Genomic DNA, 14,053 nt, shown 5'->3' with positions numbered 1-14,053 from the left:
GGAGATGTGGTATGATCAGACCATGTTCCTGCACGGTCAGACACAGCCATTACACAGTACACAGCAGGGGCACATTTATAAGATTATCTCAGCACAGGAACATTTTATTTAAACACATCCAATTGTGGAAATTGTTATTATTTCAATATCTATTGATTAAAATGAACTTTGTTAGTGGGAAAACCCCTTTAAGCTCAAAATTGGCTCCATCACTTAGGGGTTGAGGTAGATTCATTCAGTAGATTTATTGCAGGAAGTTCTATCACTGTTACATTCATCTGAATGAGGGCTGCAGATATCCATGCATATGCTACAGAAACAACCACACAGTTGAATATAAACAGAAAATTGAACACGTTTTGGTTTGTGTAGCCCTTTATTCGCAACTAAAATAGAAGGTATTTGTTGTACAACACTGGTAATAACTGACTATACATGAATTGTATTATATTCTAATACAGGATAAAGGAGAATTTATAAATGCATTTTTTTTTTTTTATAATAAAAAGCTTCCACCCTTTATTTTTATAATTTTGTTTTACAACTTGCAAAACTATTCTGAAAGCTGAGTACATGTGCACATATCTGCAAACAGTGCAAATTTAGGTTATGGTAAAGGCTAACTCTTTCCACATAACTAAAGTTTTGTAATCATCTGCCACCACTTTTAAGTCTTCAAGTTCACAAACACTTTGACACAACTTTATTTCTGATACCATAACCAAGGCAGCAAATCCTGTTTTTATTGGAGTCAAAAAGAAAGACGAAAATCAAGATAGGACTACACCTAAAAGAAAAGAAGGGGGTCCTGAACTTGGTTGAGGCTCCTTATAACCCACAGAGCAGAGCTGCACAGTGCTGTTGCTTGGCTATGACCCCGTGGAAAGAAAAAGGTTGTGTCAGAATTGTGTTTCCAGGTGGCATCCCTGAGTGTTCAGTGGCTCAATGCACTACAAGTGCCCCAGCAGCATAACTCACTGAACTGTCCTGCCAGCTTCGGCACTGGCTAGACTGAGCATAGTTCAAGAATGAAAAGCTCATGTTAACTCCGCTCTTCTGAAGCTCTGTTGCAGCCTTAAAGAAAAACAGGAAAAAAATTAGTGTATATATATGATCAGAGAAACATAGAATCAGGGAGAAACAAGACTACACATCACTGCCAACATTAACCTTTGTGTTCCTGTATAATCATGGGACTTATCACATAAGATAAGGATCAGGACATTAAAATAATCATTAGCTTACAAACATTAAAGGTTGGTAACTACTGAAACTGACAAACCGAAGTAAATCAAAGGTCAAAGCAGTAGTCGAAGGGTCATTTTACAAATGAAGGTAAATACAACTGCCTGCCCATGGATGATAAAGTATTTTTAACTTTTTATATTCTTTGTAATGGCGATTACTTTTGACATAGCCTGTCCTTTCTCTTGTGTCCTCTGCTAATGATTTGCAGATGTCTGTTCAAAAAGGGATGCACCAGCGACAAACAATAAAAAGTCCATTAGAAAAGATTATAGATCAATGACAAAAGATCAAATTCTCACTGACCATGCAATCATTGCAAATGTTTGCACTGCAATGATGCCAACTTTTACATACTAGTAGCATAATGTAAAAAGCCCTTAAAGCACCACTCCATTGGTCTTTTTTTTTATTATAGAGCTGGATTGGTGCCAAAATGTAAGTTACTTGCCCCTAATAATATACTTACCAGCCACTGTCATAAGTCCTGGCACAGCTCTGGTGCTGATCTGCCATATTGTGCCGCAACTTCTGACTGACCGGAAATTAAAGGCAACGGTCACGTGCTCTCAATGAAAGTCTCTGAGACCCTCGTTCTCGCTCTCGTAGACTTACATTGAACAGTGACTTCCGGCTCGCCCAGCAAATACTGGAGTGGTGCCAATAACAGGTGAAGACAGTGGGTGGTGAGTATAATACTAGAAGCAGGTAACTTAGATTAGGGACGCTGAAATAAAAAAAATCCTGCTGGAGTGGTGCTTTAAGTAGAAGTGCACTTTCAGGTAAGTAATTAACTGTTGTGTGTGTATATGAGGAATAACACTATTCCCCAGTTTAACCTCTGCAAGCTCTCTTATTTCTGCTGTCTCTGAGCCAGTGGGTGGCGACAAGCTACTATAACATCTCCGTTAGGATAAATTCCCAAGATGAGTTTTCAACGCTCTGTAAAAAAACACTACGTCTTACAGTTCTAGCGAAGTGGATGTGATTTATAGAAAACTCATGCCCACTTTGCTTGTTTCTTACGCTATTTAAATTTATGTATGGTGCGGCGTTTAAAATCCGCAACATGTCAATGTAAAAAAAATGCAGTCAAAAAGCAAATAAAAAAACTTAACTAACTTAATTTACCTAATAGGTGCAGAAATTCTGCAACATCAAAAAAATCTAATTCTCTTGTGTCAATGCAGCCCTACATTGCACAGACAGAGATTAGGGATTCCTGCTTTCCTGTCTCTATGTAATGGATGATTAAAAGAAGCAGCATGGAGGACACTATACAGCAGTAGGAAGAATCCAGTGAATCCAGCACTGGAATAATCTGAATCACTTACTAGAAACCGTAGTATGATCTGAATGTCTCTATCCCTGCTTATTTTCTTACTGTACTCCTCACTTCCCATCCGCCCTCTCAATAAACTTCAATAAGAGCGGTAACCTGATACAACAGCGATCTGGCAGTCATTCTGTTCTTGAGCATAGGGAATTTGAGCGGTTTTTCAAAATGAAAGATCAGTTCAGATGACGTAAGGGTGGGGTAGTAGGCGTCACACGATGAATTGACTTATAGGTGCTTGTACTATTATGCTGAATGGATAAAAAAAAAATTTAAAGTTTGTTGTGTCATTTTTACAAGAGTGAAAATGGGAAGAACCTATATAGTGGTTGCTTTGAATTTAGCTGTGATGTAGGTAGGACATGCTGACCAAATGAATCTTGAAAGTCATCAGTTTTCTGAGAAGATAAAATGTTGGCAACATGTACAACTGCACTTCCAGATGTCATTTTTTGCAAAATTGCTGCTGCAATACTGAATCAAGTTTTATTATTGTGTTCAAGGTATTAAGAGTACAAATGTCAGTTTCCTTTAGAAGTGGCTATAACCAGTCATTAGTACAAAGGACTATTGAGAGGACTGGGGGATATTAATTACTTGTGGACAAATAACAATTTAGACATCAACATTGAGTAGGAAAGGGTTCTTTTTAGGTAGAATAGTCAGACTGTGGAATACCCCTACTGTAAGAGTTAGTAATGGTAGAAAAAAAAAGGGACTGGTTTGTTTTCTCAAAACATACAGTATTGAGGGTTGTGAAGAATATTGAAGATATAGTCAGATGTCAATCATTGTGCCCTGTTTGGTGGGGGATTATACAGATCTAAAGTGTACAGCTGTAACTGGACACTTTTGCAGCAAGCAGAAGGGAGGGGGCTGAGGGACAGTGAGTGACAAAACCCCCACCCTCAGCTGTGGAGCTGCCACAGGAAGACCTCCTGGGGAACCCAGCCATGCAGCTCCCTTTGTGTCAGATACTATAATCAGTCATGGGAATACTATATGTCCCAGTTATTCATAACCTAGATTTTGGAGATCCCAAGAGAATGGGGAATGTCACCCTGGCTTCCAGCCCTGTCTAGCACGTAGGGATGGAGAGATACACGGCACAGCCTTTTGGAAACACCTAAGGCCACTGTGTTTGGTCTCCATGCGTAGCAGGGGCCCGGCTGGATCCGATGAAACCAGCACAGGTTCCCTAGGACCGTCCATTAAGGAAGTATAGGCCACCTATGAGACCCTCACAGCTGCAGTGGAACGCCTCGAGGCAGCAGCAGAACGTTGCGAGGCAGCAGCCGCAGCAGACAGTCAGAGGGAGCGCAAGCACCCGGAAAATGTTTCGGCTCCAACTCCACCCAGCCCCCTGAGTTCAGAGTCCCGAAGCTACGGGCGGAGTCCCCCCCCCCCCCCCCAAGCTGGACAAAGGAGTGGACTTGGACACTTTCTTGCTGGCATTTGAAAAAAACCTGCCGTCAGTACCATCTGCCTGAGGACCAGCGGGTCCGGTTCTTAACCCCTCGCCTTAGGGTTAAGGCCCTGGAAATCTTTGGGTACCTGCCCAGTGAGACCACCCTGAGCTATGAGGACATCAAGCAGGCTCTGGTCCAGCAGTACAACTTGACTCCTGAGACGTACCGGAAGAAGCTCCGGAGTATACAGCGGGGTCCTGCAGACAGCTGGATCGATCACATGCGGGCCCTACTGAGAGCCGTTGATCAATGGACCACGAGACTGGAGCTCAACACTGTCCAGCAGCTGAAGGAGCTAATCGCTACCGAGCTGTTTTTGTGGAACTGCCAGGAGGACCTCCAACAGTACCTCCGTGACCGGAAGCCAAAGGGGCCCTCTGCAACAGCGACACTTGCTGATGAGTACTCCAACAACTAGACTCCAGTGGCCAAGAAACTTGCCGGCTGGAGAGGGAGTAAGATGAACGCAGTGCCTGCTATCCCTGCCTCCAGGCCCCAGACCCAAGGGGCCACCTACCCATGCTTTCCTCTCCACGCCGGTTGGGGAACCATGACTGTGTCACCTTTGCCGACAGTCGGTCCACTTCAAAGCCATGTGTCCCCAGCGCCAGAAGGGCCCGTCCCCGTAACCGTCCGCTTTGTGTGTGAGTGAGGGTGGTGGGAGGTCCCTTGACAACCTTCAGGCCATCACAATAGGCCACACCAGGGCTATGGGACTGCGGGACACGGGCTCTGAGATGTCTCTTGTGCGGCCTGAACTGGTGTTGCCCCAGAATTTGATACCTGGGAAAACTCTCGCTATCTCCGGGATTGGAGGCGTCGAGCCGGCGCTGCCCGTCGCCAAGGTGTATTTGGACTGGGGCGCCGGGAGGGGAATGCGGGAGGAGGGGGTAACCCTGAACATTCCTGCGAGTGTTTTGCTTGGGGGAGACTTGGGGTGGCTAGTGTCCCACTATGTGGCCACTGAACCCCCAAGGCCTGACCCTCCAGACGTCATGTTCACCCCTGTTGATGCCAACGTTATTAACGTGCCTACGGATGGGGATGTGGGGTTGGGTAATGTACTGTGTCCCTCTCCTCTCAGGGGGGAGGAGATCAATCAAGTCAGCTGTAATAAGGTCTTAAGAGTGTGACCAGCCGACAGGCTGGAACAGTTTGTCCTGTGAGGCTGTCACAGAGGGGACAGACAGGGTGCAGACCGCTGCGGAGGGGGAGTATGCTATGGAGAACGGGGCAGTCCCAGGAGAGGTAGGGCTCCCAGGTAAGGCCGCATGGCAGGGTTCCTCCACAACCGGGGTGTCAGAGGGCCAGGGTAGTCAGTTTAGACCAGCGACTTAGTCAGAAGCAGAGGAGAAGTGGGCGCTACCCATGGTCACGGCGGCCGTGGCCGCTGTCACAGGCAGTGGTCGCAGCCAGGCCCCCGGGGGCCTCTCCGGAGTCCAACGGCTTCTCCCCTTCCCACCAAATGGCTGTCGGGTAAGACGGAAGCCAGGAGACAGGTCCAGGGGAACTGACAGAAGAAGTGGCAGTCTCATCTATTCTGGCCCACAGGGATTTCAGGCAGCGTTAGACACTGACGACATCTTGAAAGCTCTTAAGGAGCAGGCGGCACAGCCTCCCTAGGACTCAGACCTCGAGCGGGTGGTCTGGGACCAAGGACGGCTGTACCAAATAACGGTCCAGCGAGGTTCACTGGAGGTGTAGCCCAGGGACCGACAGTTAGTGGCACCTTATCCGTTCAGGGTGGAGTTGTTGCGGATGGCGCACGAGATTCCGATGGCCAAACATCTAGGGATCACTAAGACAAAGGCCAGGCTAGCATTTCTACTGGCCAAGGATGGGGGCCGAGGTGACTGCCTACTGCCTGTCGTGTGACACCTGCCAGAGGCTGGGAAAAACAGGGCGGCACCCCAAAGCCCCACTGGTAACTCTGCCTATCATTGAAGAGCCTTTCAGGAGGGTGGCTATGAATTTGGTAGGCCCGATGGCCACTCCCACCAGCTCCGGGAAAAGCTTCATACTGACGGTAGTAGACTATGCTACCCGATACCCGGAAGCGGTAGGCTTGTCGTTCATTCGGGCTGACAAGATGGCCACCGCCTTACTGGAGATTTTCTCCCGAGTGGGTTTTCCCCAGGAAATGTTCACAGACCGGTGGACCCAGTTCATGTCGCAGCTGATGGAGTCCCTCTGTAAGTAAATACAGGTGCAACATCTGGTGACCAGCCCGTACCATCCACAGACCAATTACCTTTGCAAACGGTACAATGGCACCCTGAAGCAGATGCTTAAGATGTTGGTCAACTCCCACGGGCGTGACTGGGAGCGGTACCTCCCACACCTGCTATTTGCCTACCGGGAGGTTCCACAGGCCTCAATGGGGTTCTCCCCCTTTGAGCTCCTGTACGGCCGGTGTGCACGGAGCCCCCTGGCTCTGGTGAAGGAGGTCTGGGAAGGGGACTTAGCCACCCCTGGAGTGTCGGTCTTCGAATATGTTGTGCGCGTCAGTGACAAAATGCAGGCCTTGGCGCAGCTGGTGCACAATAATATGACAAGCCCAGGCTGACCAGAAGCGATGGTACGACCAGAATGCTTGTAACAGGTGGGTCAAAAGGTGTGGGTACTGGTCCCCATACCCCAGGACAAGCGTCAGGTGGCCTGGGAAGGCCCGTACATTGTGCACCAGCAGCTCAATGCCATAACGTACTTGGTCACCCTTGACCATGCCCGGGGAAGGCGGAAGGCTTTCCACGTAAACATGATGAAGGCCCATCATGAGCGGGAGGCCTGCGCCGTCCCCGCGTGCAGACTGCCAGAGGAGGGAGAGGAAGACCCAGGCTAGGGCAGGTAGTACCATCGATGACGTGGAGGTTTGCCACCAGCTGTTGTTGGACCAACGGTCCCAGCTGTGGGCAACCCTACACCCCTTCCGGCATGTATTCAGCACCAAGCCCAGAAGGACAGAGTCGGCCGTCCATCATGTGGACACCGGGGATCACGCCCCAATCCGGCGTTCAGCATATCGGGTCTCCCTGTACAGCAGTACATGCTCCAGGAGATTGATGAGATGCTGAAGTTGGGGGTCATCCAATCATCCAGCAGCGCTTGGGCCTCGCCTGTGGTTCTCGTCCCAAAGACGGACCGGACAACTCGGTTCTGCATGGACTACAGGGGGCTCAATGCTGTCACGATCACCGTTGCGTAAGCAATTCCGCGCATCCATGACCTGCTCGATCAGTTGGTCGGGCCAAGTACCTGACCATCATGACTCTGAGCGAGGTTTATTGGTGATTCCCCTGACCCCCGAGGCACAGGAACGCTCTGCCTTTATCACCCCATTCGGATTGTACGAGTCCACGGTGATGCCATTTGGCATTAAGAATGCCCCTTGCCACTTTTCAGCGGGTGGTCAACACACTGCTCAAGGGACTCGAAGAGTACGCGGCTGCGTACCTGGATCTTCAGTCCCACCTGGGAGGATCACCTGGAGCATCCGGTGCAGGTGCTCGGGCAGGCTTGACCATTAAGCCGGAAAAGTGCCAGTTGGGTATGAGTGAGGTCCACTATCTGGGACACCGGGTAGGTGGGGGAGGCTCTAAAGCCAGAGCCTGGGAAAGTGGATGCCATCGCACCTTGGCCCACCCCCAGGACCAAGAAACAGGTGATGTCCTTCCTGGGCACCGCCAGGTATTATAGGAGGTTCGTCCCTCACTACAGTAGCCTGGCGAAGCCCCTGACGGTCCTCACCAAGAAGAAGCTGCCCTCCGCAGTCGATTGGACAAACGACTGAGACAGCCTTCCGGGTGCAGAAGACCGTCCTTCCTAGCTCCCCGGTATTACAGGCAGCAGACTTCACGCGGCCGTTTGTAGTACATACCGACGCCAGTGACTTCGGCCTCGGTGCTGTGCTCAGCCAGGCGACACTACGGGCCATTAACACCCTGTTTTGTACCTGAGCCGGAAGCTCCTGCCAAGGGAGGTGGCCTATGCCACGATGGAGAAGGAATGTCTGGCAATTATGTGAGCCCTGCAGCGTCTGCAGCCATACTTGTACGGACGCCAATTCACCATGGAAACAGACCACAATCCCCTCAGCTGGTTATACACCGAATCCGGAACGAATGGGAGATAGCCTCGTGCTCCAGCGGTACCGCTTCGCCATAAAAAGGGCCACGACCATGGCAATGCCGACAGCTTATCCCGACAAAGGGAAGTTGCGGACGGGCGCGCGGTGGAACACTGGGTGGTGCTGTTTCCTAGCGCTCTTTGAAGAGGGGAGCTGTGAAGAATATTAAATATATAATCCCATGTCAATCATTGTGCCCTATTTGACGGGGGATTATACAGATCTACAATGTACAGCTGTAACCGGACACTTTTGCAGCAAGCAGAAGGGAAGGGGCTGAGGGACAGTGAGTGACAAAACCCCCACCCTCATCTGTGGAGCTGCCACAGGAAGACCCCTTGTGGGCCCCAGCCATGCGTCTCCCTTTGTGTCAGATACTATAATTCAATACCGAGTTATGGCAATACTATATGTCCCAGTTATTCATAACCTAGATTTTCGAGATTCCAAGACAATGGGGAATGTCACCCTGGCTTCCAGCCCTGTCTAACACGTATGGATGGAGAGATACATGGCACAGCCTTTCGGAAACCCCTAAGGCCACTGTGTTTGGTCTCCACGAGTAGCAGGGACCCGGCTGGATCCAATGACATCAGAACCGGCTCCCTAGGACGGTCCATTAAAGAAGTATAGCCCATTTTAGTTTTTGGAGTTTGTAGCTGAGCGAGACCAGGTGTAGAGATTTAGGTCCAGCCAGGGGGCAGTAGGTGGAGTGACCCAGAGAGGTTAAAAGCTCCGGCAGCTATAGCCCAGTGTCTTTTTCAAGGGAGGTCGCAATGATACATCGTGTGGGAGAAGTCCTGTAACCAAGGGGACCACAAGCCTCCCATGTGGCAGCCCCTCCCCCGCAAGCCAGGCCTTCCATCTGACTGGTAACTGACTCTTAATAACAGCTTATATCTTTTGTACCACTACTATTGCGTTTGCCTCTCTGACCATTATGTATGTATATAGTGTATTGTCTAATGTGCCCTTAAGGTGATTAAATATATAATTTAACCTTGGGCTGCTCTTTTATCTCGAACTCTCACGTCCATTGTTCGGTCCAATGAACCAGCTACAGGGGTTGGTTCCTGGCCCGATATAATTCCCTGGCCCTAGCGGGAAGTATATTTAGTAGGAATTGGTGGCAGCTCTACCAGGCAGACAAAGTTCTGCTTCACTGGGGCTAGTGAAGGGACCCTCTCAGCCTGTCAGGGGTGTGAGCGAGGGTGGTGCCACGTCAGTGACTGAGTGGGCCATATCTTCTCACTCCCGGTGCCTTCCTGTAACCGTGTGGACAGGGGGTGTCTGTGTAGAACTGTACTAATCAGACTTTACGCGTCCGAGGGGTTGTGGAACGTCACATTGGTGCAAAGGGCATATCCGATCAGGTGATCTGTCTGACGTTATTGTGACGACAGGAGGGTGTGGATTCTTCACATGTGGTGGCAGCGCTGGGATTCTGCGGGGTCTCTCTGATGCCATTCATCACAAGTGGTGGCAGCGGTGGGATTCTGCGGGGTCTCTCTGGTGCCATTAATCACAAGGTCTATGAATGAGAAACGTTCAAGAAACGTCGAACGTCATAGACCTGTCTTTTTTCAACCTATATAATTATGCATATTTGATACAATTTTGGGTTACATTTGCCTTTTTGATCATACATATATACATACACATAAGGTAGCTGTAGGACACCTAGTGGATGGGAGAAATGCTTTAGCACAGATAGGACTAAAAGGGGTTGTTCGGCCATGACAGTTTGATTATGAGCAGCTGAAGAGTTGGGAGAGACGGCTGTTCACCAATCTCCACACCTGGGTGTGGTTCACTTTGTAAATTTAGACCTGTCTCACACATGTCTGTGTGTATGGAGGTGTGCAGATCTCTTGGATTGAGTGCCTTTGCTAAAAGGACTAAGAAGGTGGACTCTAAGCCAGGAGGGCTAACCAGCACTATTGGATGGACTTTTTGCTTTATGTTGTACTTTGAGCCGGACAAGGGCTATATTTGAGTTTCCTGTGATGTGGTTTATGAGGACTGCAATAAACCAGCTGGACTTTAAATAGAAACGTTTCCTGTGAAACCTCGTATTGCTCCCGAGTATGTACAGTTATATGAAAAAGTTTGGGCACCCCTATTAATCTTAAGCTTAATGTTTTATAAAAATTGGTGTTTTTGCAGCAGCTATTTCAGTTTGATATATGTAATAACTGTTGGACACAGTAATGTTTCTGCCTTGAAATGAGGTTTATTGTACTAACAGAAAATGTGGAATCTGCATTCAAACAAAATTTGAGAGGTGCATAAGTATGGGCACCTCATCAGAAAAGTGACATTAATATTTAGTAGATCCTCCTTTTGCATAAATAACAGCCTCTAGTCGCTTCCTGTAGCTTTTAATGAGTTCCTGGATCCTGGATGAAGGTATTTTTGACCATTCCTCTTTACAAAACAATTCCAGTTCAGTTAAGTTTGATGGTCGCCAAGCATGGACAGCCCTCTTCATATGATCCCACAGATGTTCAATGATATTCAGGTCTGGGGACTGGGATGGCCATTCCAGAACATTGTAATTGTTCCTCTGCATGAATGCCTGAGTAGATTTGGAGCGGTGTTTTGGATCATTGTCTTGCTGAAAGATCTATCCCCTGCGTAACTTCAACTTTATCACTGATTCTTGAACATTATTGTCAAGACTCTGCTGATACTGAGTGGAATTCATGCGTCCCTCAACTTTAACAAGATTCCCGGTCCCGGCATTGGCCACACAGCCCCAAAGCATGATAGAACCTCCACCAAATTTTACTGTGGGTAGCAAGTGTTTTTCTTGGAATGTTGTGCTTTTTTGCCGCCATGCATAACGCCTTTTTGTATGGCCAAACAACTCAATCTTGGTTTCATCAGTCCACAGGACCTTCTTCCAAAAAGAAATTGGCTTCTCCAAATGTGCTTTTGCATACCTCAGCCGACTCTGTTTGTAGCGTGCTTGCAGAAACGGCTTCTTTCGCATCACTCACCCATACAGCTTCTCCTTGTGCAAAGTGCGTTGTATAGTTGACCGATTTACAGTGACACCATCTGCAGCAAGCTGATGCTGCAGCTCTCTGGAGGTGGTCTGAGGATTGTCCTTGACTGATCACACCATTCTTCTTCTCTGCCTTTCTGATGTTTTTCGTGGCCTGCCACTTCTGGCCTTAACAAGAACTGTCCCTGTGTTCTTCCATTTCCTTACTATGTTCCTCACAGTGGAAACTGACAGGTTAAATCTCTTAAATAGCTTTTTGTATCCTTCCCCTGAACAACTATGTTGAATAATCTTTGTTTTCAGATCATTTGACAGTTGTTTTGAGGAGCCCATGATGCCACTCTTCAGAGGAGATTCAAACAGGAGAACAACTTGCAAGTGGCCACTTTAAGTAACTTTTCTCATGATTGCATACATCTGGCTATGAAGTTCAAAGCTCAACGAGGTTACAAAACCAAAAAAAGTGCTTTAGTACGTCAGTAAAAAGTAGGTAGGAGTATTTAAAACAAGAAAATGATAAGGGTGCCCATACTTATGCACCTGTCAAATTTTGTTTGAATGCAGAATGCACATTTTCTGTTAGTACAATAAACCTCATTTCAAGGCAGACACATTACTGTGTCCAACAGTTATTACATATATCAAACTGAAATAGCTGTTGCAAAAACACCAATTTTTAAAAAACATTAAGCTTAAGATTAATAGGGGTGCCCAAACTTTTACATATAACTGTATATATATATATACACACACACAAACACATACATATATACAGTGGGGGAAATAGGTATTTGATCCCTTGCTGTTTTTGTAAGTTTGCCCACTGACAGAGACGTGAACAGTCTATAATTTTAAGGGTAGGTTAATTTCAACATTGAGAGATAGAATATCAAAAAAAAAAAAAAAATCAAGAAAATCACATTGTGTAAATTAGATGACTAATTGCATTTTTCAGTGAGAAATATATATTTGATCCCCTACAAACCATTATGAGTTCTGGCTCCTACAGACCAGTTAAATGCTCCTAATCAACTTGTTACCTGCCTTAAAGACAGCTGTCTTACATAGTCACCTGTATAAAAGACTCCTGTCTACAGACTCAATTAATCAGTCAGACTCTAACCTCTACAACATGGGAAAGACCAAAGAGCTTTTTAAGGATGTCAGGGACAAGATCATAGACCTGCACGAAGCTGGAATGGGCTACAAAACCATAAGTAAGAAACTGGGTGAGAAGGAGACAACTGTTGGTGCAATAGTAAGAAAATGGAAGAAATACAAAATGACTGCTCTGGGGCACCATGCAAAATCTCACCTCGTGGGGTATCCTTGATCATGAGGAAGGTGAGAGATCAGCCTAAAACTACACGGGGGGAACTTGTTAATGATCTCAAGGCAGCTGGGACCACAGTCACCAAGAAAACCACCTTAAAGGTTTAAAATCCTGCAGTGCCCATAAGGTCCCCCTGCTCAAAAAGGGACATGTGCAGTCCTGTCTGAAGTCTGCCAATGAACACCTGGATGATTCTGTGAGTTATTGGGAGAAGGTGCTGTGGTCAGATGAGACAAAAATTTAGTTCTTTGGCATTAAGTCAACTTGCCGTGTTTGGAGGAAAGAAGAAGAACGAGTACAACCCTAAGAACATTGCCCCAACAGTGAAGCATGGTGGGGGAAACATTAACCTTTGGGGGTGCTTTTCTCCAAAGGGGACATGATGACTGCACCGTACTGAAGGGAAGATGGATGCGGTCATGTATCGCAAGATTTTGGCCAACACCCTCTTTCCCTCAGTAAGAGAATTGAAGATGGGTCGTGGCTGGGTCTTCCAGCAAGACAATGACCCAAAACATACAGCTAAGGCAACAAAGGAGTGGCTCAAAGAGAAGCACAGTAGTAAGGTCATGGAGTGGCCTAGCCAGTCTCCAGACCTTAATCCCATAGAAAACCTATGGAGGGAGTTGAAGCTAAGAGTTGCCAAGCGACAGCCTCAAAATCTGAATGATTTAGAGATGATTTGCAAAGAGGAGTGGACCAAAATTCCTCCTGACATGTGCACAAACCTCATCAACTACGAAAAAGTCTGGCTGCGGTGAAGGGTTTTGCCACCAAGTATATAAAGTGTTTTTTTCCAGAGGGATCAAATACTTATTTCTCACTGCAAAATACAAAAAAATGTATACAATGTGATTTTCTTGATTTTTTTTGTGGATATTCTATCTCTCAATGTTAAAATTAACCTACCCTTAAAATTATACACTGTTCATGTCTTTGTCAGTGGGCAAACTTACAAAAACAGCAAGGGATCAAATACTTATTTCCCCCACTGTATACATATGTGCGTGCGTATATATGGAGACGAGATCTCGGTGCAGAGATCTCAGTCTGAGCATGCAACGCCTCCGGCGGCCATTTTCCCTGAGTCCACCGCATAGGACAGTATGGAAGGTGATTTCCCTTTGTAAGATGCACCCCTCTTTTCCCCCCAAATACAATATAATTTCGCCCCCATGGTCCTCCATAAAGTATAATGCCGCCCACATGTTCCTCCATACAGTATAATGCTGTCCCCTATAGTCCTCCATACAATATAATGTGCCCATGGTCCTGTATACAATATAATGCCCCCCCCATGGTCCTCCATACAATATAATGCTCCCTCATGGTCTTTTATACAATATAATGCCCCCCCCCCGTGGGTCTCCATACAATATAATGCCCCCCATGGTCCTCCATACAATATAATGCCCCCTATGGTCCTCCATACAATATAATGCCCCCCCATGGTCATCCATACAATATAATGCTCCCCCATGGTCATCCATACAATATAATGCCACCCCCATGGTCCTTCATACAATATAATGCC

The 14,053-nt window shown here is 47.0% G+C and overlaps 1 protein-coding gene across 1 annotated transcript in view; it reads right to left on the bottom strand.

Moving 5' to 3' along the window:
- Positions 1 to 380: 380 nt before the first annotated feature.
- Positions 381 to 14,053, bottom strand: part of MEMO1 (mediator of cell motility 1) — a 93,359-nt gene continuing 79,686 nt past the window's right edge. The window contains exon 9 of the mRNA XM_073672825.1: positions 381 to 1,074. Coding sequence (XP_073528926.1) covers positions 943 to 1,074 — 132 coding nt within the window. The 3' untranslated portion in view covers positions 381 to 942. The remainder of the gene's footprint in view (positions 1,075 to 14,053) is intronic.

Source organism: Phyllobates terribilis, unplaced genomic scaffold (genome assembly GCF_046119375.1).
Source record: "Phyllobates terribilis strain yellow unplaced genomic scaffold, ASM4611937v1 Scaffold_3__8_contigs__length_932513732, whole genome shotgun sequence".
Taxonomy (NCBI): domain Eukaryota; kingdom Metazoa; phylum Chordata; class Amphibia; order Anura; family Dendrobatidae; genus Phyllobates; species Phyllobates terribilis.
Note: the sequence above shows the minus strand (reverse complement) of the source record. Positions and strands in the feature narration are given on the sequence as shown.